Raw genomic sequence first — 26,445 nt, forward strand, 5'->3', positions numbered from 1 at the left:
GCTATGCTAGGCAAACGGCCCAGCAACCAAGACCAAACCTTATCAAAACAAACCAGAACAAAACCATGCCGCTTATACCTCAACATGTGCTTCATGCTGGAATTGCATTTGCACTTCCTATTATTCAGGAAAACAAAGAAAGAAAGAAAAAAAATCTAGAGGAGAATCGAGAAGTATATATATATATATATATATATATATATATATATATATATATATATATATATATATATATATATAATGTGAGTATTGAGTGGTATAGGAAAACACAAGTTGAGACAAGGTACTTTATTCTCTAACGTTTCGGTCACAAGACCATCCTCAGAGAGAGTGGACAGGCAAGGAAATAGGAATAGGAATATAGATAGAAAAAGCGGAGGGAGAAGTGTGGATAGGGGAAGAATAGGTGGGTGATAAGAAGGGAGCTTTAGTACGAGAGTAACGTCACTGGGGCTTGACCCAGACGCAAGATGATGATGTGTTGTGAGCTACTCTTCTTCAGCAGAGGTGGTGCAGTATTTCTTCAGCGTCGTTGAGTCGGTGGGCAGGAGAGACAAGGTCTTGTCAAGTAGGGCCGCAGCGTCGGTGGTGTCAGGAGTGGAGAGGACGGCTACGTAATGAGTCCTCCACGGCGGGCAAGTTGGCGGATTGTTCTGGTTGGTTGTCCGCTTCTTCGTGTCTAGCTGGTTCTTGTCGTATCCCTTCTTTATGATATCTGAGAAGGTTATTTTGTTGGGCGGTGTGTCTTCACGTCTGGTGCCCGTGTTCTTCCTTCTCAGTAGGTAGTGGATGGTGTGAAGTTCCTCCGCGTTGTCCTGGTCAGTCGTCTCACTCTGTGGGCTTGGCTGGGGAGTCAGTTCAGCTTCGGCTGCGGGTGTTTTGGAGGTAGAGTTCTTCTTTTTTTTTCTTTGGTGTTGTCCAGCCTTCTTCGTCTGCTGGTGGAGGCTTGACAGGTGAAAGTGGCTGGTCGGAGTCGCTGCCTTCCACGTCGACGAACTCATCTTCTTCCTCGTCATCCCCGATGGTCGCAACCTCTTCCGCTGGGCCTTCACGACAAGGTTGAACGTCGTCTTGGCGAGACGGCTGGTGGCTTCTCGGCGGTTTTGGTGTGTAGGAGTATAAGGTTCTGAACGCTTGTGTTGGGATCCTTATACCGAGTAGACTATTGTGCTTAAGCAGGAGTGGGGTAAGAGCTTGCAAGCGACGGACGTTGCTGCCAGCAAGGACTTTAGCCATGCAGATGCAAGCTGATATCTTGGCTTCCATATCCCACATCCTGAGGGGTGATTTTAAGCTTGAAGCACATGGTTTGGTGGTGTTGTTGCCGGTCCTCGCGGTATATCGGGCCTTCGGTCCTTTGTCTCCCTCGCAGACGGTGAACTGTACCTTATCACCTTCGCGAGGGAGACGTCTTTGTAGGGACCGCTTTAGGCCGGTAAAGTGTACAAAAACATCTGTTTTTGTACTGGAATCGCTGATGAAACCGAAGCCACGCTTGTAGTTGTACCACTTGATCTGGCCGTGATGCTGCTGGCTTGCCTTTTTTTTTTTTTTTTTTTTTAGTGGGGATAGACAGTGGGGATGAAGGAAGTGGTAATAAGGTGGAAGATGAAAGGTTTGGTGAAGATATGAAAGAAAGTAGAAGAGAAAAGGAGACGGGCTGACCGTCATTGCTGAGTGGTGATGATAGTTATTTGATTTATTGATCTTGCCATAATCGAATCGAATTGAATATAGATAGAAAAGGCGGAGGGGAAGTGGGGATAGGGGAAGAATAGGTGGGTATTAAGAAGTGAGCTTTAGTAGGAGAGTAAAGTCGCTGGGGCTTGACCCAAGCGTAAGGTGATGTTGGGTGTTGTTGAGCAGCGTCGTTGAGTGGATGGGCGGGGGCGTGGAGGCAGGGCCCAGTCAAGGAGAGCTGTAGCGTTGTTGTTGGTGGCGTCAAGAGTGGAGATGTTTAGTTCTGCTGGTTGGTTCTCTGTCTCATCCTTTCGTCCTTGTTTTTCTTCTTCTTGTTCTTGCTCTTGGTTGTTGTCTAGCCTTCTTCATTTGGAGGGGGCTCGACGTCTGGAGGTGGCTGGTCCGAGTCGCTGCCTTCCACATCTACGATCTCGTCTTCCTCCTCATCCACTTCCACTGGCTCTTCAACTGGCTCAGTGTCAGTGTAGTGATTGGCAGAGATATACTGTAGTCGCGGATGAACAGCCCACATCCGGACCTGCTGCCATTGACTGACCCATCACAATAAACATGAATAGCCTGAACGTGTGGGTACTTGGACAATTTAGTCATGAACATGTCGTGCAGCACATGAGGGAGCCAGTCCCTCTTGGGCTGATGCAGAGAGGGAATATGAACACTGACACGGTGAGGGTTTCAGGCGGGTTGTAGCGGAGACAGACACACACACACACACACACACACACACACACTTGAGCCTTCCATATCCTGAATCTGCTCGGAATCATGCCAAGTCTGTTCTTCAACTTGCCAAACACTCCTCCCTAAACAGAAAATGTCAAGATCTTTCAAACTCAAACTGCCTTGTCTGTTTTTTAAAAGTTTGACCGTTCCAATTCCTCAAGCTACCGCTTTTAATTCTTTAATCTCTTGCTCATCTAAAGTTTTTTACTCTCTCCTTAACAGAAAGATTATAAAACATCTCTCATTTCCTAATCTTCTATCTGATTGCCAATATCTGGCTTCCGTCAAGGCTGCTCTACTACCGATCTGACTTTCCTTACTGAGTCTTGGTTATCCTCTTTTTGAGATTTTGGTGTAAATTTTGATGTTGCCTTACACACATCAAGACCTTTTGATAGAGTCAAGCCCAAAGCCTTGATCTCCAAATTGCCCTCCAATGCAGTGACTTCCAACCTTTGTACTTTGGAGGAACCCATAATAATTTTTCTTGTTCCATGGAACCCCTATATATGGTATACGGGTGTCTTCTTAAGAGCAGTAACTCCTGTTCACGCATATCATTTGTTCTCATGACTATATACATGGTAGTACCTGACACGTACGAGTATGTTGGTGTCTTGGAAGTGTTTGTAACTTGTTGTTGAGTAGGAATTATGAATTATGAATTAAGATCACAGTCATTTTGTAACAACACTTCAAAATTTTACAGGTTTCTCGCGGAACCCCTGGTGATGGTAGGCGGAACCCCTGTATTCCGCGGAATCCCGGTCGAGAATCACTGTTCTAATGGCTTTTATCCTTTTCTGTGCAACATCATCCCAAGTTTCCTCTCCGACCGTTCTCTTGTTGCTGTGGTAGACGGCTACTGTTGTTCTCCTTAACTTATTAACAGTGGCATTCTTCAGGCTTTTGTCCTGTCTCTCACTCTCTTCCTATTATTCATCAATAATCTTCTAAGCCAAGCTTCTTGCCCTATCCACTCCTAAGTTCATCCTATCACCCTACACTTTCCTACGTCTTTTCAGAGACGACCAAACCTTCAGGATGTAAACATATCATGCAGGGACGCCACAGAACGCCTGACTTCTGATCTCTTTTTCTGAATGAGATAGAAAACCTAATAGTGTTCAATATCTCAAAGACTCAATATCTCCATCTATAGTATCTACGTACTTGGTACAACCTTCTAAACAACTTTTCCTCCTCAATAACACTCTTCTGTTCCTCTTCTACTCGTATACTAAGAGGGTACCACACTGGCCTATGATACGCCAAAAAGTGGGTCATAGTTCTTGGTGCGAAAGCAGGAACATTATTACACACAATCTGTTCGCGTTCTTGCTATGCTAGGCAAACGGCCCAGCAACCAAGACCAAACCTTATCAAAACAAACCAGAACAAAACCATGCCGCTTATACCTCAACATGTGCTTCATGCTGGAATTGCATTTGCACTTCCTATTATTCAGGAAAACAAAGAAAGAAAAAAAAATCTAGAGGAGAATCGAGAAGTGTATATATATATATATATATATATATATATATATATATATATATATATATATATATAAATAATGAGTATTGAGTGGTATAGGAAAACACAAGTTGAGACAAGGTACTTTATTCTCTAACGTTTCGGTCACAAGACCATCCTCAGAGAGAGTGGACAGGCAAGGAAATAGGAATAGGAATATAGATAGAAAAGCGGAGGGAGAAGTGTGGATAGGGAAGAATAGGTGGGTGATAAGAAGGAGCTTTAGTACGAGAGTAACGTCACTGGGGCTTGACCCAGACGCAAGATGATGATGTGTTGTGAGCTACTCTTCTTCAGCAGAGGTGGTGCAGTATTTCTTCAGCGTCGTTGAGTCGGTGGGCAGGAGAGACAAGGTCTTGTCAAGTAGGGCCGCAGCGTCGGTGGTGTCAGGAGTGGAGAGGACGGCTACGTAATGAGTCCTCCACGGCGGGCAAGTTGGCGGATTGTTCTGGTTGGTTGTCCGCTTCTTCGTGTCTAGCTGGTTCTTGTCGTATCCCTTCTTTATGATATCTGAGAAGGTTATTTTGTTGGGCGGTGTGTCTTCACGTCTGGTGCCCGTGTTCTTCCTTCTCAGTAGGTAGTGGATGGTGAAGTTCCTCCGCGTTGTCCTGGTCAGTCGTCTCACTCTGTGGGCTTGGCTGGGGAGTCGGTTCAGCTTCGGCTGCGGGTGTTTTGGAGGTAGAGTTCTTTCTTTTTTTTTCTTTGGTGTTGTCCAGCCTTCTTCGTCTGCTGGTGGAGGCTTGACAGGTGAAAGTGGCTGGTCGGAGTCGCTGCCTTCCACGTCGACGAACTCCTCTTCTTCCTCGTCATCCCCGATGGTCGCAACCTCTTCCGCTGGGCCTTCACGACAAGGTTGAACGTCGTCTTGGCGAGACGGCTGGTGGCTTCTCGGCGGTTTTGGTGTGTAGGAGTATAAGGTTCTGAACGCTTGTGTTGGGATCCTTATACCGAGTAGACTATTGTGCATAAGCAGGAGTGGGGTAAGAGCTTGCAAGCGACGGACGTTGCTGCCAGCAAGGACTTTAGCCATGCAGATGCAAGCTGATATCTTGGCTTCCATATCCCACATCCTGAGGGGTGATTTTAAGCTTGAAGCACATGGTTTGGTGGTGTTGTTGCCGGTCCTCGCGGTATATCGGGCCTTCGGTCCTTTGTCTCCCTCGCAGACGGTGAACTGTACCTTATCACCTTCGCGAGGGAGACGTCTTTGTAGGGACCGCTTTAGGTTGCCGGTAAAGTGTACAAAACATCTGTTTTTGTACTGGAATCGCTGATGAAACCGAAGCCACGCTTGTAGTTGTACCACTTGATCTGGCCGTGATGCTGCTGGCTTGCCTTTTTTTTTTTTTTTTTTAGTGGGGATAGACAGTGGGGATGAAGGAAGTGGTAATAAGGTGGAAGATGAAAGGTTTGGTGAAGATATGAAAGAAAGTAGAAGAGAAAAGGAGACGGGCTGACCGTCATTGCTGAGTGGTGATGATAGTTATTTGATTTATTGATCTTGCCATAATCGAATCGAATTGAATATAGATAGAAAAGGCAGAGGGGGAAGTGGGGATAGGGGAAGAATAGGTGGGTATTAAGAAGTGAGCTTTAGTAGGAGAGTAAAGTCGCTGGGGCTTGACCCAAGCGTAAGGTGATGTTGGGTGTTGTTGAGCAGCGTCGTTGAGTGGATGGGCAGGGGCGTGGAGGCAGGGCCCAGTCAAGTAGAGCTGTAGCGTTGTTGTTGGTGGCGTCAGGAGTGGAGATGTTTAGTTCTGCTGGTTGGTTCTCTGTCTCATCCTTTCGTCCTTGTATTTTCTTCTTCTTGTTCTTGCTCTTGGTTGTTGTCTAGCCTTCTTCATTTGGAGGGGGCTCGACGTCTGGAGGTGGCTGGTCCGAGTCGCTGCCTTCCACATCTACGATCTCGTCTTCCTCCTCATCCACTTCCACTGGCTCTTCAACTGGCTCTTCACGACAAGGGTGAACGTCGTGGAGAAGCGGCTGGTGACTTTTTGGCGGTTTTGGTGTGTGGGAGGCTCCGAAGGCTTGTTGTGGTATCCTTATGCCAGGTAGATTGTTGTGCTTCAGCAGGAGTGGGATAAGGACTTGCAAGCGACGGACATTGCTGCCAGCGAGGGCTTTTGCCGTGCAAATGCCAACTGTTACCTTAGCTTCCATATCCCAACTCCTGCGAGGTGGTGTGGAGCGTGAAGCACATGCCTTGGAGCTCTTGCCGTTCCTCGAAACATCTCGGGCGTCTGGTCCTTTGTCTCCGTTGTGGATGGTGAAGTGAACCATGTCACCTTCACGAGGGAGACGTTTTTGTAAAGACCTCTTCAGGCCGGAGAAGTGTACAAAAACATCTGTTTTTGTACTCAGGTCGGTGATGAAGCCGTAGCCGCACTTGAAGTTGTACCACTTCAGCTGGCCGTGGTGCTGCTGGCTTGCCATCTTGCCCAAGACATAAATTCAAATTCAAATTCAAATTTTTAGTAGAAAAGTTGGGATACAAAGGAGTAGGGGGGTGGGATAGGGAGAGTGGGGCTTATAAAGAAGGTGAAATATTGAAATACAGTAGAAGAGTGAAAGTTTCTGGGCAGTCCGGGAAGCTGCTTTTTAATAGTGATGAAGATAAACATATAAGATATTGTTGACATATATAAGATTACAATGGTGAGGATTTAATGAGATAAGCTAATGATAGCTAGATACATATATGTACATTCACACACATATAGTGAGAGGGGTGGGATATTCAATGGAGAAACAGGGTTTGTAAGGAGGAGGTGATGAAGATCGGATGTGGAGGAGAGCAAGGGTGAGTTTGTAGAGAGGTCGTGAGGACTGGAATAGGAGTAGAAACAAAAGGAAGGAGGAAATACAGATATGTTATCAGAGGCGAGAGGAAGAGATTTACATACATAATAAACTAAATATATACAATGGGCATTCGCAGATAAATATATATAGTGGTTATTTTACACGATGGTGAACACGATATTCTTTCGTGACCTGGCTCATCTACCGGTATCGAGGCTCCAGGTCAGGGTCTCGCTCTAGTGCTAGCAGGCTCCACGGAAACCATGCGTGTTGCTGCTGACGGGCATCTTGGTGCAGCTCACGAAGTTGTTGCTCCCAGCCCAAGTCTTGCAGGCGTTGCCAGACTCCGACCGCGAGGTCATGCAGTCTGACATTAAGGGCTGGGACAGAGGCCTCGATGTGCATGGCTTCCGCCGTACAGAAGTCATCCCATCGGACGTCCAAGGCGAACCATAGTGCTGCGTTCTGTACTCTTTGGAGCCTGCTGATGGCGGCCCTGCTGAGAGCGTGAGTGGGGACAGGGGGGTACATCAGTACCGGGAGCACCAGAGTCTTGATGAGGCGGAGATTTTTAACCTGGGCTCCAGGTCCGGAACCTGTAAAGGGACTCCAGGGCATGCTTGGCTTGGCGGACCCTACTGTTAATGTGGGAGGAGTAGCCTCTTCCCGAGACTTTGAGGCCGAGGAACCTCCCATTGGGACTGAAGTCAACCAGCTCCTCTTTGACCAGCAGGGGTGTCAAGTTGTGAGTGGCCAGGGCTATGACGGCGAATTTGTGATGATTGGTTTGAATTCGCCATTCAGCCTCATAGGTGTTGACTCTGGCAATTTCTCTCCCGGTCCTGGAATTCAGCATCCTGAAGGACCTACCTGGGTGGTACACGAGCTGGGTGACGTCGTCTGCATACTGAACATTGAGACCAGCAGCAGACTCAGGGCAGTCCCAGGTGTAGATGGTGTGCAGTGTAGGGAGAGTACACTCCCCAGGGCGACGCCAGAGCAGAGAGGAAACGGCCGTCCAGCGCAGCCACCCACCTTGATGCTGGTTATCCTATCCTCCAGGAAGTCGCAAAGCAGACGCTCTACGGGGCCCGGGAGCCCCAGGTGTAGGATCTTGTACTTGAGGCCAAGATACCACACTTTGTCGAATGCTTTGCTGACATCCCGGAGGACGAGGTTGCATCGGCTGCCCGATGCCTCCTGGACCACCAGAGTCTCGGTGGCAACTGCGATGGCGTGGGTCGTCCCCATCCCACTCCGGAATCCATACTGCCCTGACTGTAGGCGCCAGCTCCCTCCAGGTGGCCTCGCAGGCGCCTCGTGATCACCCTCTCCAGCATCTTTCCTGGGGTCTCCAGGAGCGAGATCTCTTGCCATAACGGAAAATGGCAGCTTATATACTGTATTGGCGAGTCAGCCTGCCGGGTGGGTGTGTATGATGGCCCGTGATTGGCGGAAATCAGAGAGGGTAAGTACCTTGTCTCAACTTGTGTTTTCCTATCACTCAATACTCATATATATATATATATATATATATATATATATATATATATATATATATATATATATATATATATATATATATATATATATAGATTGATGAAATATTATTTAATGTCCCTATATGAGTAATTTAGGCACCTTCTTTTCAGCTTGAACAAAAGGTTTTTATTACATATCTTATGTTTATCATTTTATTAGGATAGCATATGGAGAACTGGAAAGGATATGAAGCCATATCCCAACTTTGCTTCGCTAATCTCAGGAAAGTTGCAGCCACCTGGAGCGAATGTTCCTCTTTCCACGTATCGTAGGCCAGTGTGATACCCCCTTAAAAGTTCTCAGTCTGTCCTTTACTTGTAATCTAAACTGCAAACTTCATATCTCATCTGTTGCTAATACACCTTCAATGAAGTTAGGCATTCTGAGTCATCTCTGCCAATTTTACTCACTTTCCCAATTATTGACACTGTACAAGGGCCTTATCACATACATTATATGTATGCAGTACTCTTCGCATGTAAGGCAGGGTTCCACTTACACAGTTCTATTAGATTGGGTGAAATCTAAAGTTTGTCTTTTTACCAATTCCTTTCCACTGACTGACTGTCTTCAGATTCTTTCTCAGAACCGCAAAGCTGCTTCTCTTGCTATGTTGCACCACTATTTCCATGACAACTGCACTCTTAAGGCGGTGCCACACTAGCACTTTTCCGTCAACTTATTCTGTCAGCTTTCTGAAGACTGTCGACTTTTGACAACGTTTCTCGTCACACACAAGCTTGCTTCCGCCTCTGTCGCGTTTGTCAGCTGTAAACAAACATGGCTGCCCCTTCACCCCCAGCAATTTTGCCGTTCCTATTTTTGGCATCTAATGCTCTCTATGAGCAACTATTCAGAAAGCATTATGCACTAGCTGATAAAGAACAGAGCAGCTCATCTTAGCTAGTTCCTACTTAGTTCTGCCTTGGAGCGTCGCAGTCCCAGAGAAATGTAAATAAATAACTGAGCCACTTTTCACTGCTATGCTACAAAAAAAAAAAAAAAAAATGAATAAATAAATAAATGAATAAATTATATATATATATATATATATATATATATATATATATATATATATATATATATATATATATATATATATATATATATATATATATATATATATATATATATATATATATATATATATATATTTATTTATTTATTTATTTATAAGATACTATTAAGTTGGCATTATAGTACCATTCCAATCAGCAACAAAAACAAAAAAGAATCAATGTAATAAATGTTGATTAGAAACCATAGATCTTAAAGATACACACAACATTCTTGATTTTTTCCTTACCTCTAATCCTTCTGCTTATGCTGGTTACCTTATCTTCTCCATTAGGCTCCTCCGACCATTGGGGGACCTGAGAAGGTATCATGCTGATTTTCCCTGAATGATAACTGTTTCCGTGTCAGAGACCATCTCTGTGTGCTGAACGCATAACAGAGGTGATGGTGTCTGGCATGGAGGCGTATATTCATCACTCTTTTCTCAACCTAAACCTTCTAAAAATTTGTTTAACACAGCCTGTTTTCGTGCTACATATGATAAAGGGCCACCAGGGCCCATCTAGGTTATCCTGTATCAGTCGCACAGCGACCTCGTCATCAGTACTTAAAGATACACTTACAAGTACACAATACATTATATAATAATTCTAAATATTTGGCCCATTAACAGGGCTAAGTCCTGCAGCGAATTCCTCAACAATCTGTGATCCCCATACATGGGGATCATGTCTTGTTTAACTATAGTATATTTCTTATAAAACTATCATGCAGCGCTATACATAATTATAAATCTAATAAATTTAAGTGCTTATCTAATCTGTTTTTAAACATTGTCAAACTACTGCTATTTACAACCCTCTCTGGCAATGCATTCCAGAAGTCTACCACCCTATTACTAAAGAAATATTTTCTTATATCTAACCTGCAGCCTTGCTTTCTAATCTTCCTGCCATAATTTCTAGTCCTACTTCCCTCCTCTAAGGTAAAGAAAGATCTCACATCTATGTAGTTTGTATCTGAGAACATTTTAAATACTTCTTCATCTTTCCTTCCTGTATTTCATCCTGATGGCACCACTGCCATCTCTTCTCTCTCTAAAGCTGTCTCAAACCTTTGCTAACAAGTCCTTCTTGGATGATTCTGGCTTTGTTCCTCCCTCTCCTCGTCCTTCTGAATATTTCATGCCTACAATTAAAGTTCTTCGTAATGATGTTTTCCATGCCCTAGCTGGCCTAAACCCTCAGAAGGTTTATAGACCTGATGGGGTCCCTTCTATCGTTCTCAAAAACTGTGCTTCCGTGCTTGCACCTTGCCTGGCCAAACTGTTTCAACTATTTCTATCGACTTCTACCTTTCCTTCCTGCTGAAAGTTTGAGTAAATTCAGCCTGTTCCTAAAAAGAGTGATCTTTCTGATCCCTCAAACTACCGTCCTATAGTTTTAATTTCTTGTTTGTCTAAAGTTTTTCAATCTATGCTCAACAGGAAGATTATTAAACATCTGTCACTTCACAATCTTTCATCTGATCGCCAGTATGGCTTCCGTCAAGGTCGCTGTACTAGTGATTCTCTGGCTTTCCTTTGAGTTTTGGTCATCCTCTTTTGAGATTTCGGTGAAACATTTTTCTGTCGCGTTAGATATATCAAAAGTTTTTGATAGAGTCTGGCACAAAGCTTTGATTCCAAAACTGCCCTTTTACGGTTTCTATCCTCTCTGCAACTTTATCTCGAGTTTCTTTTCTTACCGTTCTATTGCAGCCGTGGTAGACAGCCACTGGTCTTCTCCTAAATTTGTTAATAGTTGTATTCTTCAGGGTTCTGTCCTGTCATCCACTCTCTTTCTATTATTCATTAATTATCTTAACCGAACTTCTTGCCCTATCTACTCCTACGCTGATAATATCACCCTTCAGGAAGTCATCAGATCACGCAGGGACGCCACAGAACGCCTGACTTCTGATCTTTTTAAGGGTGGCAGTGGCGCAGTGGATAAGGTGAGCGTGGGATCGGTGATATGGGCCCTAATATGGTTACCACTATAAATAAAATTGCCTGCGCCACTAATGGGCGGAAGCTGAACAGCGCTTCTCACATATACTCTTCAAGTATGCCTACAGGCGCTATTGGCCATAACATAAAAACAAAAAAGAAATAATAATAATATTAAAAAAGAAAAAAAATTCTGATTGAGGCAGAAAAATACTTGATAGTTTTCAATACCTCAAAAATTTAATTCCTCCATCTATTAACTCGACACAACCTTCAGACAAGTATCCTCTTCTGCAATGACACTTGACTATCTTCTGCACTGAATATCCTCGGCCTGTCCTTTGCTCATAATATTAACTGGAAACATTACATCTCATGTCTTGCTAAAAAGCTTCTACGAAGTTAGGCGTTCTGTGGCGTCTCCGCCAGTTTTTCTCGCCTCTCCAACTGCTAATTATACAAGGGCCATATCCGTCCTTGTATGGCGTGCTCTTCACATATTTGGGGGTTTCTCTCACACAGTTTTATTATATAGGATGGAATGAAAAGCTTTTCGTCTCATCAATTCCCCTCTGACTGACTATCTTTAGCCTCTTTCTCACGGCCGAAATGTTGCATCTCTTTCTATCTGTTATCGCTGTTTTTATGCTAACTGCTCTACTGATCTTGCTAACTGCATGTCTCTCCTCCTTCTGTGACCTCTCATCGCTATTCTATCCAACTCCCTAATGCAAGAGTTAACCAGTATTCTCAATCATTTATACCTTTCTCTGTTAAATTCTGGAACTTCCTGCCTGCTTCTGTACTTCCATCTTGGTACGACTTGACTTCTTTGAAGAAGGTCTCAAGACATTTGTCCCTGAATTTTGGATAACTCACTTGACCTTCAAGGGAACTGGCAACACAGTGAGGCTTTTTTTTTTTTTTGTTGCTCTTGGCCAGTTGCCCCTCCTGCATAATAAAAGAAAAAAAGAAAAGAAAAAAAATTGGTGATAGAGAAAAACGGTGCCCATCGTCTGACTCAAGACGACGGAAACAGTCGACGAAACAGTAAAAAAACGACAGAAATCATAGACAACGACGGAGAAAGTGGTAGTGAGATACCGCCTTTAATCTTCCTAACTGCATGCCTCTTCACCTTCTGCGGCCTCCCTCCAAAAGAATTTCTTCTTCCTCTGACTCCTATTCTATACACTTCTCTAATGCAAGAGTTAAGCAGTAATTACAATCATAACTTTTCTGGTAAACTATGGAACTCCCTACCTGTTTCTGTATTTCCATATTCCTATGAACATGTCCTCATTTAAAGAAGAGGAGGTTTCAAGATACTTATCCTTTTCTTTTCGCTGTTTCTCTCAGACCTGCACGGGAATCAGCAACTATAAATCGGCATTTTCCTTTACTTTTATTGTTGTCCTTGCTAGTTTTCCTCCTTATATAAAAAATATCTCAAGTAATTCTACAAATACAATCAACAGATCCCAAACATAAAATCCACAAACTGTTTGTGTACTATGCTAGAATGCTACAGTAACTATAGTTATTAGAAAAAAATAATGAAAACAAATAATGATAATAATAATAATAATAATAAAAATGATAATAATAATAATAATAATAATAATCATAAAATAATAATAATAATAATAATAATAATAATAATAATAATAATAATAATAATCGTATGTGGTTTTTAGTAACAGCCTTTCAGTAAACAGATGGAGTATCAATATATATTTCTCTATATATAAGGGCGTGAGTGCGAGTGCGAGTGTATGTGAGTGTGCGTGTGCGTGTGCGGACTTTTGATGTGTGTGTGTTTGTGCTTTCCATACCATTGTTGTATTGTTAGATGTTCTGATTGTTGTACTAGCACTATGGTAGTTTGTTGGTAACCGGCGGCGTGGTACCGACTGTCTAGTTTGGGACCACAAGACAGATGAGGTGCGGGCAAGACGTGGGTAGGCGTGCAGAGCGAGCGGAGCAAGGCGACCACCACCACACTGAGGCCTTTGCTCACCAAACATTTGTATCTTCTAGTCAGCGCTACTGCAAGCTGCAGGGCCACGCTTTGTGTTGTCAGCCTCTTTTCTACTTTAAGCAAAGAAGAAACTCTGGACTTTGTGTCATTACCGCCACAAAGGAGACACGATGCAAATACACCCATCACAATAAGCTACAAGGATACAATAGCGAACCTCTTTCAATTATTTTGCTTTTTGTCTTTGGTTTGGCTCCATTGTACATAAAATTACTACCCCAGTATAAGATTCAATTAAATCCATCCCTTTTTTCTATAGAATATGCATGACAACTATATTTCTTTATGTAATAGGGGAAAGCTGGCCAAGGCCAACTTATAATAAAAAATGCCCATTTAGTTGCCAGTTCCCTTGCAACTCCGAAAGAGTTAGCCGAAATTTGCTATTCTTACATTATGATCACGCAGGGACGCCACAGAATACCTGACTTCTGATCTCTCTGAGATTTCTGCTTTGGGCAGAAAATAATAATTGTGTTCAATGCTTCAAAACTCAATTTCTCCACCTATCAATTCGATACAACCTTATAGGCAACCATACCCTCTTCTTCAATGATACTCAACTGTCCCCCTCTTCTACAGTGAATTATCCTTGATGTGTCCTTTACTTATGATTTAAGCTGGAACTTCACACCTCGTCTCTAGCTAAAACAACTTTTATGAAGTTAGGTGTTGTAAGTCGTCTCCGCCAGTTTTTTTTTTTTTTTTTTTTTTTTTTTTTTCTTTCAATCCTTCAACTGCCAACTCAGTACATGGACCTAATCCACAACTGTACGGAGGCTTCCGCTCATATGGTTCTCGTAGATAGGATGAAATCAAAAGATTTTTTCATATCAACTCCTCTCTGACTGACAGTCTCCAGTCTCTCTCACTGCCATAATGTTGCAATTCTCTACCGCTTTTTTTCATGTTAACTGTTCTTCTGATCTTGCTAACCACATGCCTCCCATCTTCCCTTGGCCTCGCTGAACAAGACCTTTTTCCTCTCATCCATATTCTAAGTCTTCCTTTTTAACCCAAGAGTTAACTAGTACCTTCAATCGTTCATTCATCTCTTTCTCTAGAAAACTCAGAACTCGCTATCTGCTTCCGTATTTCCATCTACCAACGACTTGAACTCATTTAAGAGAGAGGTTTCAAAACATACAGCTACTATCCTATTATTTTGGGTAACTCTTACAACCATGTTCAGGAACTGTCATTTTAGTGGGCGTTTTGGTTCAATCATTTTTGTTGCCCTTGGCCAATTTTCGCTCTACTTTACATAAAAAAAATCTAGTACTGTTACTGTTTCTTACCATCACTACCACTACTACCACTACTACTACTACAACAACAACAACAACAACTACTACTACTACTACTACTACTACTACTACTACTACTACTAATAATAATAATAATAATAATAATAATAATAATAATAATGATAATAATAATAATAATAATAATAATAATACTGCTGCTGCTAGTATTACTACTACTACTATTAGTATTACTATTTTCGTTGTTATTGTTGTTGCTTCTATAATTGTTTTTATTACTGTTATTACGTATTCTCATTTGCTACTGCATTGGTTTCACGTGCTCCTCAGAAGAAAATGTAAGAAACTTTGCATCTCTTATGGTGGACACAGAACTTGAGATACAAATATTGAAGAAATATACTAAAAACATATATTTTTTTTTTTTACGTCTGGATTTTTGGATCACCTTAGTAAACTAACGTCTTGCCCTTCTTGTCATGTTTTGCACGAGCTAATTCTTTCCGAAAGACTCACTGTATATCAGCACCTTTCGTCTTAATTACCTCCATCACTGACTGACCACTTCATTCTTTAGTTCTAACGGTAATACAAAGAAAACATCAGCCAATTGATAGTTTATTTACTCTCCATGTTTACATCTTTGATTGTAAATGAGAGGAGATAAAGGAATGGATATTTTGGTTTTACTTGGTGCCATGGATTATGATCACAATTACTCGCCCAGTAGCACAAGTGGTTACATAGAGGCGTGGTCCATCTTCATGATTGTGGTCACTCATCGTGTATTCAGCTGTACGTTCATAGTGTTCATTCTTCGTTGGTATCAGTGCTCACTGTCAGCCTCAATCTTGCTGCAAACGTTTTTCTAACTAACACTCTTTCTTCTGAATTAGAGGATAGTTGATTCTCTTGTGTTAGGTGGATTATATCGACTCTGGAATTGAAGGCACCTTTGCTTCTCTTGAGTAAAATTTTTTTTTCTCCTTAAGTGATCTTTATTTAAAGAGATCACGGGTTCTCTTGAATTAGAAAGATAACTGTTGGTTCTTTTGAGTTACGTAGAGGCACCATTGCCTCTCATGAATTAAGGGGATCACTAGTCACAAGACAGTCGAATACAAGACCGACGAACGGAAGGACCACATGGGTCAATGTTATGTGCAAATATAGATATAGATTACAACAGACCTTTTAGTCTTCACGAGGTGATCTACTCTATGAATATTTCATAGTATAGGAAAAGGACAGAAAAACAAAGCTCTCTCCCCACTCTCCACTCTCTCCTATATAAGCAGTACAGGAAATAGATTGGAAATAAATACCTTATTGTGTTAGAGAAGTAAAAACACGATGGAGATTTTTGTACGAAAGAATGAAAATAAATGAAGAGAAATGCTTCCATTTTCTGGAGGCAAAGAATTTTAATTTCTAACAAGAAGTACGCTGTTAATTAACCGCGAGTTTGAGGGAAAATATTAATCAAGACGGCATTTAAAATTCTGTATTGTATTGCAGTCTATCATGTCTGAAGGAAGCCTATTCCAAAGGTTGACGATACCAAGGAAACTATTTTTTTTTTATTCATGAGAGTAGAAGAATTTTCTATTAATTTTGTAACCATTTCCTCGTATGTAATTTGAATAATGTATAGTGAAACACTTATTGCAGTCATGCTATCAATTCCTTTGATGATTTTAAACACTTGTGATAAGTCCTTTCTTAGTCTTCTTTGAGATAATGGGAATAAATTTAATCAGAATCAGAAAAAGAACTGGATCTCATCATACGTGAATCATTTGAAGAAATTGAATCTGAATCAGAATCAGAAAAAGAACTGGATGTCATCAACATACGTGAATCATTTGAAGAAATTGAATCAGAATGAGAAAAGAACTGGATCTCATCATACGTGAATCATAGAATTAGAATTAGAATTAGAATCAGAAAAAGAACTGGATCTCAACATACGTGAATCATTTGAAGAAATTGAATCAGAATCAGAATCAGAAAAAGAACTGGATCTCATCATACGTGAATCATTTGAAGAAATTGAATCAGAATCAGAAAAAGAACTGGATCTCATCATCATACGTAAATCATAGAATTAGAATCAGAATCAGAATCAGAAAAAGAACTGGATCTCATCATACGTGAATCATTTGAAGAAATTGAATCAGAATCAGAATGAGAAAAAGAACTGGATCTCAACATACGTGAATCATTTGAAGAATTAGAATCATAATTGGAATTAGAGTCGGATCTCATCATACGTGAACTAGAATCAGATACATGTTTACATCTACATGCACATGTATATTGACATGTGTACATGACCTTTCTTAGTCATAAGTTTGCCCCAAAGACAGCTTCCCACCTCTCACCTCCCACCAATAGCGCTGGCTTCACTTCTGTGACGTCACGCCGCCTTCTTATAATCTAACCTCCTTGATTGATATATTTATTGTTGCATTAATAATGCAATACAACAAAGGAAAGGATCGAGAAGGATGGACCTTGCCACCCACCCACTGGGCAAATGTATCAATAATAAATAGATAGACAGTATACATAACAGGAATACAAGTACTTAAACAAATAAATAAAGATATTGCACACCTTACTGCCTAAACATCCTACAGTCTGGGAGCAAACTGAGGATATTCCCTGAGTATATACCTGAGAGTGGTTGAGTCTAGATGGTCAATTAGGCTATACAAGTCATGTTGACCTTGTGGCCTAAATTTAGCAATGAGAGGACATTCCATGATATAGTGAGGCAGAGTGTGTCCCCTTGGTGCAGCACACAGCACGCAGCACAAACCAGGAGAAGCACTGACTTCCCAGAAGTATTTGTAGTCTAATTTGAGCCTCGAACGAACATTGCCACCCTGTCATGTGATGCAGTGTGTCTCCCATAGGTGTATATACGTAAGCACAGCTGGCAGACACGTGCATAGTGAAGACTAGTGCCACTGCCTCTATGGCAACAAAGCTCCAACTGATCACTAATGCTACTATGTACAAAGTCCTTTATGCTACTCTTAACATAACCTACAGTGTACCCAGTGCTGGGGTTCATTGTGTTATCTTGGAGGGTACACTGAGCAAGGCGGTCTGCCTTTTCATTTAGCGGGATACTCACATGAGAGGGTACCCAGGTAAAGTGGACCGTGGCACCAGCACCTTCTTGGGCGTGAAAGAGATCAAGACACTTATCACAGTCCATGGGGGAGGTGGATTGAAGAGCATACAAAGCAGCCTGACTGTCAACAAAGAAATAACCATTCTTTTGGAGAGGCGCTACAATATGGAGCGCCTCCAGTACAGCATTCAGTTCTGTCCTAGTAGAAGACATGTGTGTGTAGGGAGCCGCCTGGAAACCTCAGTGTCAGTGTAGTGATTGGCAGAGATATACTATACTGTAGTCGCGGATGAACAGCCCACATCCGGACCTGCTGCCATTGACTGACCCATCACAATAAACATGAATAGCCTGAACGTGTGGGTACTTGGACAATTTAGTCATGAACATGTCGTGCAGCACATGAGGGAGCCAGTCCCTCTTGGGCTGATGCAGAGAGGGAATATGAACACTGACACGGTGAGGGTTTCAGGCGGGTTGTAGCGGAGACAGACACACACACACACACACACACACACACACACACACTTGAGCCTTCCATATCCTGAATCTGCTCGGAATCATGCCAAGTCTGTTCTTCAACTTGCCAAACACTCCTCCCTAAACAGAAAATGTCAAGATCTTTCAAACTCAAACTGCCTTGTCTGTTTTTTAAAAGTTTGACCGTTCCAATTCCTCAAGCTACCGCTTTTAATTCTTTAATCTCTTGCTCATCTAAAGTTTTTTAATCTCTCCTTAACAGAAAGATTATAAAACATCTGTCATTTCCTAATCTTCTATCTGATTGCCAATATCTGGCTTCCGTCAAGGCTGCTCTACTACCGATCTGACTTTCCTTACTGAGTCTTGGTTATCCTCTTTTTGAAATTTTGGTGTAAATTTTGATGTTGCCTTACACACATCAAGACCTTTTGATAGAGTCAAGCCCAAAGCCTTGATCTCCAAATTGCCCTCCAATGCAGTGACTTCCAACCTTTGTACTTTGGAGGAACCCATAATAATTTTTCTTGTTCCATGGAACCCCTATATATGGTATACGGGTGTCTTCTTAAGAGCAGTAACTCCTGTTCACGCATATCATTTGTTCTCATGACTATATACATGGTAGTACCTGACACGTACGAGTATGTTGGTGTCTTGGAAGTGTTTGTAACTTGTTGTTGAGTAGGAATTATGAATTATGAATTAAGATCACAGTCATTTTGTAACAACACTTCAAAATTTTACAGGTTTCTCGCGGAACCCCTGGTGATGGTAGGCGGAACCCTGTATTCCGCGGAATCCCGGTCGAGAATCACTGTTCTAATGGCTTTTATCCTTTTCTGTGCAACATCATCCCAAGTTTCCTCTCCGACCGTTCTCTTGTTGCTGTGGTAGACGGCTACTGTTGTTCTCCTTAACTTATTAACAGTGGCATTCTTCAGGCTTTTGTCCTGTCTCTCACTCTTCCTATTATTCATCAATAATCTTCTAAGCCAAGCTTCTTGCCCTATCCACTCCTAAGTTCATCCTATCACCCTACACTTTCCTACGTCTTTTCAGAGACGACCAAACCTTCAGGATGTAAACATATCATGCAGGGACGCTACAGAACGCCTGACTTCTGATCTCTCTTTTTCTGAATGAGATAGAGAAAACCTAATAGTGTTCAATATCTCAAAGACTCAATATCTCCATCTATAGTATCTACGTACTTGGTACAACCTTCTAAACAACTTTTCCCTCTTCAATAACACTCTTCTGTTCCTCTTCTACTCGTATACTAAGAGGGTACCACACTGGCCTATGATACGCCAAAAAGTGGGTCATAGTTCTTGGTGCGAAAGCAGGAACATTATTACACACAATCTGTTCGCGTTCTTGCTATGCTAGGCAAACGGCCCAGCAACCAAGACCAAACCTTATCAAAACAAACCAGAACAAAACCATGCCGCTTATACCTCAACATGTGCTTCATGCTGGAATTGCATTTGCACTTCCTATTATTCAGGAAAACAAAGAAAGAAAAAATCTAGAGGAGAATCGAGAAGGCAGAATGATCGACATATATATATATATATATATATATATATATATATATATATATATATATATATATATATATATATATATATATATATATATATATATAAATAATGTGAGTATTGAGTGGTATAGGAAAACACAAGTTGAGACAAGGTACTTTATTCTCTAACGTTTCGGTCACAAGACCATCCTCAGAGAGAGTGGACAGGCAAGGAAATAGGAATAGGAATATAGATAGAAAAAGCGGAGGGGGAGAAGTGTGGATAGGGGAAGAATAGGTGGGTGATAAGAAGGGAGCTTTAGTACGAGAGTAACGTCACTGGGGCTTGACCCAGACGCAAGATGATGATGTGTTGTGAGCTACTCTTCTTCAGCAGAGGTGGTGCAGTATTTCTTCAGCGTCGTTGAGTCGGTGGGCAGGAGAGACAAGGTCTTGTCAAGTAGGGCCGCAGCGTCGGTGGTGTCAGGAGTGGAGGACGGCTACGTAATGAGTCCTCCACGGCGGGCAAGTTGGCGGATTGTTCTGGTTGGTTGTCCGCTTCTTCGTGTCTAGCTGGTTCTTGTCGTATCCCTTCTTTATGATATCTGAGAAGGTTATTTTGTTGGGCGGTGTGTCTTCACGTCTGGTGCCCGTGTTCTTCCTTCTCAGTAGGTAGTGGATGGTGTGAAGTTCCTCCGCGTTGTCCTGGTCAGTCGTCTCACTCTGTGGGCTTGGCTGGGGAGTCAGTTCAGCTTCGGCTGCGGGTGTTTTGGAGGTAGAGTTCTTCTTTTTTTTTCTTTGGTGTTGTCCAGCCTTCTTCGTCTGCTGGTGGAGGCTTGACAGGTGAAAGTGGCTGGTCGGAGTCGCTGCCTTCCACGTCGACGAACTCATCTTCTTCCTCGTCATCCCCGATGGTCGCAACCTCTTCCGCTGGGCCTTCACGACAAGGTTGAACGTCGTCTTGGCGAGACGGCTGGTGGCTTCTCGGCGGTTTTGGTGTGTAGGAGTATAAGGTTCTGAACGCTTGTGTTGGGATCCTTATACCGAGTAGACTATTGTGCTTAAGCAGGAGTGGGGTAAGAGCTTGCAAGCGACGGACGTTGCTGCCAGCAAGGACTTTAGCCATGCAGATGCAAGCTGATATCTTGGCTTCCATATCCCACATCCTGAGGGGTGATTTTAAGCTTGAAGCACATGGTTTGGTGGTGTTGTTGCCGGTCCTCGCGGTATATCGGGCCTTCGGTCCTTTGTCTCCCTCGCAGACGGTGAACTGTACCTTATCACCTTCGCGAGGGAGACGTCTTTGTAGGGACCGCTTTAGGCCGGTAAAGTGTACAAAAACATCTGTTTTTGTACTGGAATCGCTGATGAAACCGAAGCCACGCTTGTAGTTGTACCACTTGATCTGGCCGTGATGCTGCTGGCTTGCCTTTTTTTTTTTTTTTTTTTTTAGTGGGGATAGACAGTGGGGATGAAGGAAGTGGTAATAAGGTGGAAGATGAAAGGTTTGGTGAAGATATGAAAGAAAGTAGAAGAGAAAAAGGAGACGGGCTGACCGTCATTGCTGAGTGGTGATGATAGTTATTTGATTTATTGATCTTGCCATAATCGAATCGAATTGAATATAGATAGAAAAGGCAGAGGGGGAAGTGGGGATAGGGGAAGAATAGGTGGGTATTAAGAAGTGAGCTTTAGTAGGAGAGTAAAGTCGCTGGGGCTTGACCCAAGCGTAAGGTGATGTTGGGTGTTGTTGAGCAGCGTCGTTGAGTGGATGGGCGGGGCGTGGAGGCAGGGCCCAGTCAAGGAGAGCTGTAGCGTTGTTGTTGGTGGCGTCAAGAGTGGAGATGTTTAGTTCTGCTGGTTGGTTCTCTGTCTCATCCTTTCGTCCTTGTTTTTTCTTCTTCTTGTTCTTGCTCTTGGTTGTTGTCTAGCCTTCTTCATTTGGAGGGGGCTCGACGTCTGGAGGTGGCTGGTCCGAGTCGCTGCCTTCCACATCTACGATCTCGTCTTCCTCCTCTTCCTCGACGGTCGGAGCCTCTTCCACTGGCTCTTCAACTGGCTCTTCACGGCAAGGGTGAACGTCGTGGAGAAGCGGCTGGTGACTTTTTGGCGGTTTTGGTGTGTGGGAGGCTCCGAAGGCTTGTTGTGGTATCCTTATGCCAGGTAGATTGTTGTGCTTCAGCAGGAGTGGGATAAGGACTTGCAAGCGACGGACATTGCTGCCAGCGAGGGCTTTTGCCGTGCAAATGCCAGCTGTTACCTTAGCTTCCATATCCCAACTCCTGCGAGGTGGTGTGGAGCGTGAAGCACATGCCTTGGAGCTCTTGCCGTTCCTCGAAACATCTCGGGCCTCTGGTCCTTTGTCTCCGTTGTGGATGGTGAAGTGAACCATGTCACCTTCACGAGGGAGACGTTTTTGTAAAGACCTCTTCAGGCCGGAGAAGTGTACAAAAACATCTGTTTTTGTACTCAGGTCGGTGATGAAGCCGTAGCCGCACTTGAAGTTGTACCACTTCAGCTGGCCGTGGTGCTGCTGGCTTGCCATCTTGCCCAAGACATAAATTCAAATTCAAATTCAAATTTTTAGTAGAAAAGTTGGGATACAAAGGAGTAGGGGGGTGGGATAGGGAGAGTGGGGCTTATAAAGAAGGTGAAATATTGAAATACAGTAGAAGAGTGAAAGTTTCTGGGCAGTCCGGGAAGCTGCTTTTTAATAGTGATGAAGATAAACATATAAGATATTGTTGACATATATAAGATTACAATGGTGAGGATTTAATGAGATAAGCTAATGATAGCTAGATACATATATGTACATTCACACACATATAGTGAGAGGGGATGGGATATCAATGGAGAAACAGGGTTTGTAAGGAGGAGGTGATGAAGATCGGATGTGGAGGAGAGCAAGGGTGAGTTTGTAGAGAGGTCGTGAGGACTGGAATAAAGAGTAGAAACAAAAGGAAGGGGGGAAAATACAGGTATGTTATCAGAGACGAGAGGAAGAGATTTACATACATAATAAACTAGATATATACAATAGGCATTCGGAGATAAATATATATAGTGGTTATTGTACACGATGGTGAACACAATATTCTTTCCTGACCTGGCTCATCTACCGGTATCGAGGCTCCAGGTCAGGGTCTCGCTCTAGTGCTAGCAGGCTCCACGGAAACCATGCGTGTTGCTGCTGACGGGCATCTTGGTGCAGCTCACGAAGGGAGTTGTATTGCTCCCAGCCCAAGTCTTGCAGGCGTTGCCAGACTCCGACTGCGAGGTCATGCAGTCTGACATTAAGGGCTGGGACAGAGGCCTCGATGTGCATGGCTTCCGCCGTACAGAAGTCATCCCATCGGATGTCCAAGGCGAACCGTAGTGCTGCGTTCTGTACTCTTTGGAGCCTGCTGATGGCGGCCCTGCTGAGAGCGTGAGTGGGGACAGGGGGGTACATCAGTACCGGGAGCACCAGAGTCTTGATGAGGCGGAGTTTTAACCTGGGCTCCAGGTCCCGGAACCTGTAGAGGGACTCCAGGGCATGCTTGGCTTGGCGGACCCTACTGTTAATGTGGGAGGAGTAGCCTCTTCCCGAGACTTTGAGGCCGAGGAACCTCCCACTGGGACTGAAGTCAACCAGCTCCTCTTTGACCAGCAGGGGTGTCAAGTTGTGAGTGGCCAGGGCTATGACGGCGAATTTGTGATGATTGGTTTGAATTCGCCATTCAGCCTCATAGGTGTTGACTCTGGCAATTTCTCTCCCGGTCCTGGAATTCAGCATCCTGAAGGACCTACCTGGGTGGTACACGAGCTGGGTGACGTCGTCTGCATACTGAACATTGAGACCAGCAGCAGACTCAGGGCAGTCCCGGGTGTAGATGGTGTACAGTGTAGGGGAGAGTACACTCCCCAGGGGGACGCCAGAGCAGAGAGGAAACGGCCGTCCAGCGCAGCCACCCACCTTGATGCTGGCCATCCTGTCCTCCAGGAAGTCGCAAAGCAGACGCTCTACGGGGCCCGGAAGCCCCAGGTGTAGGATCTTGTACTTGAGGCCAAGATACCACACTTTGTCGAATGCTTTGCTGACATCCCGGAGGACGAGGTTGCATCGGCTGCCCGATGCCTCCTAGACCACCAGAGTCTCGGTGACAACTGCGATGGCGTGGGTCGTCCCCATCCCACTCCGGAATCCATACTGCCCTGACTGTAGGCGCCAGCTCCCTCCAGGTGGCCTCGCAGGCTCCTCGTGATCACCCTCTCCAGCATCTTTCCTGGGGTCTCCAGGAGCGAGATCTCTTGCCATAACGGAAAATGGCAGTTTATATACTGTATTGGCGAGTCAGCCTGCCGGGTGGGTGTGTATGATGGCCCGTGATTGGCGGAAATCAGAGATGGTAAGTACCTTGTCTCAACTTGTGTTTTCCTATCACTCAATATTCATATATATATATATATATATATATATATATATATATATATATATATATATATATATATATATATATATATATATATATATATATATGTATTTTTTAGATTGATGAAATATTATTTAATGTACCTATATGAAATATTTAGGCACCTTCTTTTCAGCTTGAACAAAAGGTTTTTATTACATATCTTATGTTTATCATTTTATTAGGATAGCATATGGAGAACTGGAAAGGAAATGAAGCCATCCCAACTTTGCTCCGCTAATCTCAAGAAAGTTGCAGCCACCTAGAGCGAATGTTCCTCCTTCCACGTATCGTAGGCCAGTGTGATACCCCCTTAAAAGTTCTCAGTCTGTCCTTTACTTATAATCTACACTGCAAACTTCATATCTCATCTGTTGCTAATACACCTTCTGTGAAGTTAGGCATTCTGAGTCATCTCTGCCAATTTTACTCACTTTCCCAATTGTTGACACTGTACAAGGGCCTTATCCACATACAGTATATGTATGCAGTACTCTTCGCATGTAAGGCAGGGTTCCACTTACACAGTTCTATTAGATTGGGTGAAATCTAAAGTTTGTCTTTTTACCAATTCCTTTCCTCTGACTGACTGTCTTCAGATTCTTTCTCACAACCGCAAAGCTGCTTCTCTTGCTATGTTGCACCACTATTTCCATGACAACTGCACTTTTAAGGCGGTGCCACACTAGCACTTTTCCGTCAACTTATTCTGTCAGCTTTCTGAAGACTGTCGACTTTTGACAACGTTTCTCGTCACACACAAGCTTGCTTCCGCCTCTGTCGCGTTTGTCAGCTGTAAACAAACATGGCTGCCCCTTCACCCCCAGCAATTTTGCCGTTCCTATTTTTGGCATCTAATGCTCTCTATGAGCAACTATTCAGAAAGCATTATGCACTAGCTGATAAAGAACAGAGCAGCTCATCTTAGCTAGTTCCTACTTAGTTCTGCCTTGGAGCGTCGCAGTCCCAGAGAAATGTAAATAAATAACTGAGCCACTTTTCACTGCTATGCTACAAAAAAAAAAAAAAAAAATGAATAAATAAATAAATATATATATATATATATATATATATATATATATATATATATATATATATATATATATATATATATATATATATATATATATATATTTATTTATATTATTTATTAAGATACTATTAAGTTGGCATTATAGTACCATTCCAATCAGCAACAAAAACAAAATAAAATCAATGTAATAATGTTGATTAGAAACCATAGATCTTAAAGATACACACAACATTCTTGATTTTTTCCTTACCTCTAATCCTTCTGCTTATGCTGTTACCTTATCTTCTCCATTAGGCTCCTCCGACCACAATCTCACTTCTGTATCTTGTTCTGTTTCTCCAATTCCGCCTCAAGATCCCCGAAGTGGAGGTGTTTCTGCCGTTTTGCTTCTGCCGGTTGGGGAGACCTGAGGAGGTAATATGCTGATTTTCCCTGGAATGATTACTGTTTCCGTGTCAGAGACCCATCTGTGTGTGCTGAAAGCATTAAAGAGGTGATAGTGTCTAGCATGGAGGCGCACATTCCTCATTCTTATTCTCAACCTAAACCTTCTAAACACTGGTTTAACACAGCCTGTTCTCGTGCTATACATGATAGAGAGGTTGCCCACAAAAAGTATTTGAGTCTTCCATTTCCTAAATCTCATCTCTATATCTATGCCCGGAATCATGGCAAGTCTGTTCTTCAACTTGCCAAACAGTTTTTCATAAATGGAAAATACCAAAATCTTTTCAAACTCCAACTCCCCTCCTGATTTCTGTCATCTGCCCAAAAAATATCCAATAGCTTTACCTCATAACATAACATATAATATAAATAATAGGATAACAAAGGGCTACCAGGGCCCATCTAGGTTATCCTGTATCAGTCGCACAGCGACCTCGTCATCAGTACTTAAAGATACACTTACAAGTACACAATACATTATATAATAATTCTAAATATTTGGCCCATTAACAGGGCTAAGTCCTGCAGCGAATTCCTCTACAATCTGTGATCCCCATACATGAGGATCATGTCTTGTTTAACTATAGTATATTTCTTATAAAAACTATCATGCAGCGCTATACATAATTATAAATCTAATAAATTTAAGTGCTTATCTAATCTGTTTTTAAACATTGTCAAACTACTGCTATTTACAACCCTCTCTGGCATGCATTCCAGAAGTCTACCACCCTATTACTAAAGAAA

The 26,445-nt window shown here is 42.8% G+C and overlaps 2 protein-coding genes across 2 annotated transcripts; both read right to left on the reverse strand.

The window, feature by feature from the left end:
* Window positions 1-5,787: 5,787 nt before the first annotated feature.
* Window positions 5,788-6,390, reverse strand: LOC123514036. Its single transcript, XM_045271618.1, has one exon. The coding sequence runs from the start codon at window positions 6,388-6,390 to the stop codon at window positions 5,788-5,790; it is 603 nt and encodes a 200-aa protein (XP_045127553.1).
* Window positions 6,391-21,310: 14,920 nt separating this feature from the next.
* Window positions 21,311-25,997, reverse strand: LOC123514394. The gene is made up of 2 exons (XM_045272309.1): window positions 25,502-25,997; window positions 21,311-22,309 (listed from the first exon to the last, which is right to left on the reverse strand). Exon 2 carries the CDS (start codon window positions 22,307-22,309, stop codon window positions 21,692-21,694), a length of 618 nt encoding a protein of 205 aa, XP_045128244.1. The 5' UTR covers window positions 25,502-25,997; the 3' UTR covers window positions 21,311-21,691.
* Between the last annotated feature and the right edge of the window lie 448 nt (window positions 25,998-26,445).

The sequence above is a fragment of the Portunus trituberculatus genome, chromosome 5 (genome assembly GCF_017591435.1).
Source record: "Portunus trituberculatus isolate SZX2019 chromosome 5, ASM1759143v1, whole genome shotgun sequence".
NCBI classification, from domain to species: Eukaryota; Metazoa; Arthropoda; class Malacostraca; order Decapoda; family Portunidae; genus Portunus; species Portunus trituberculatus.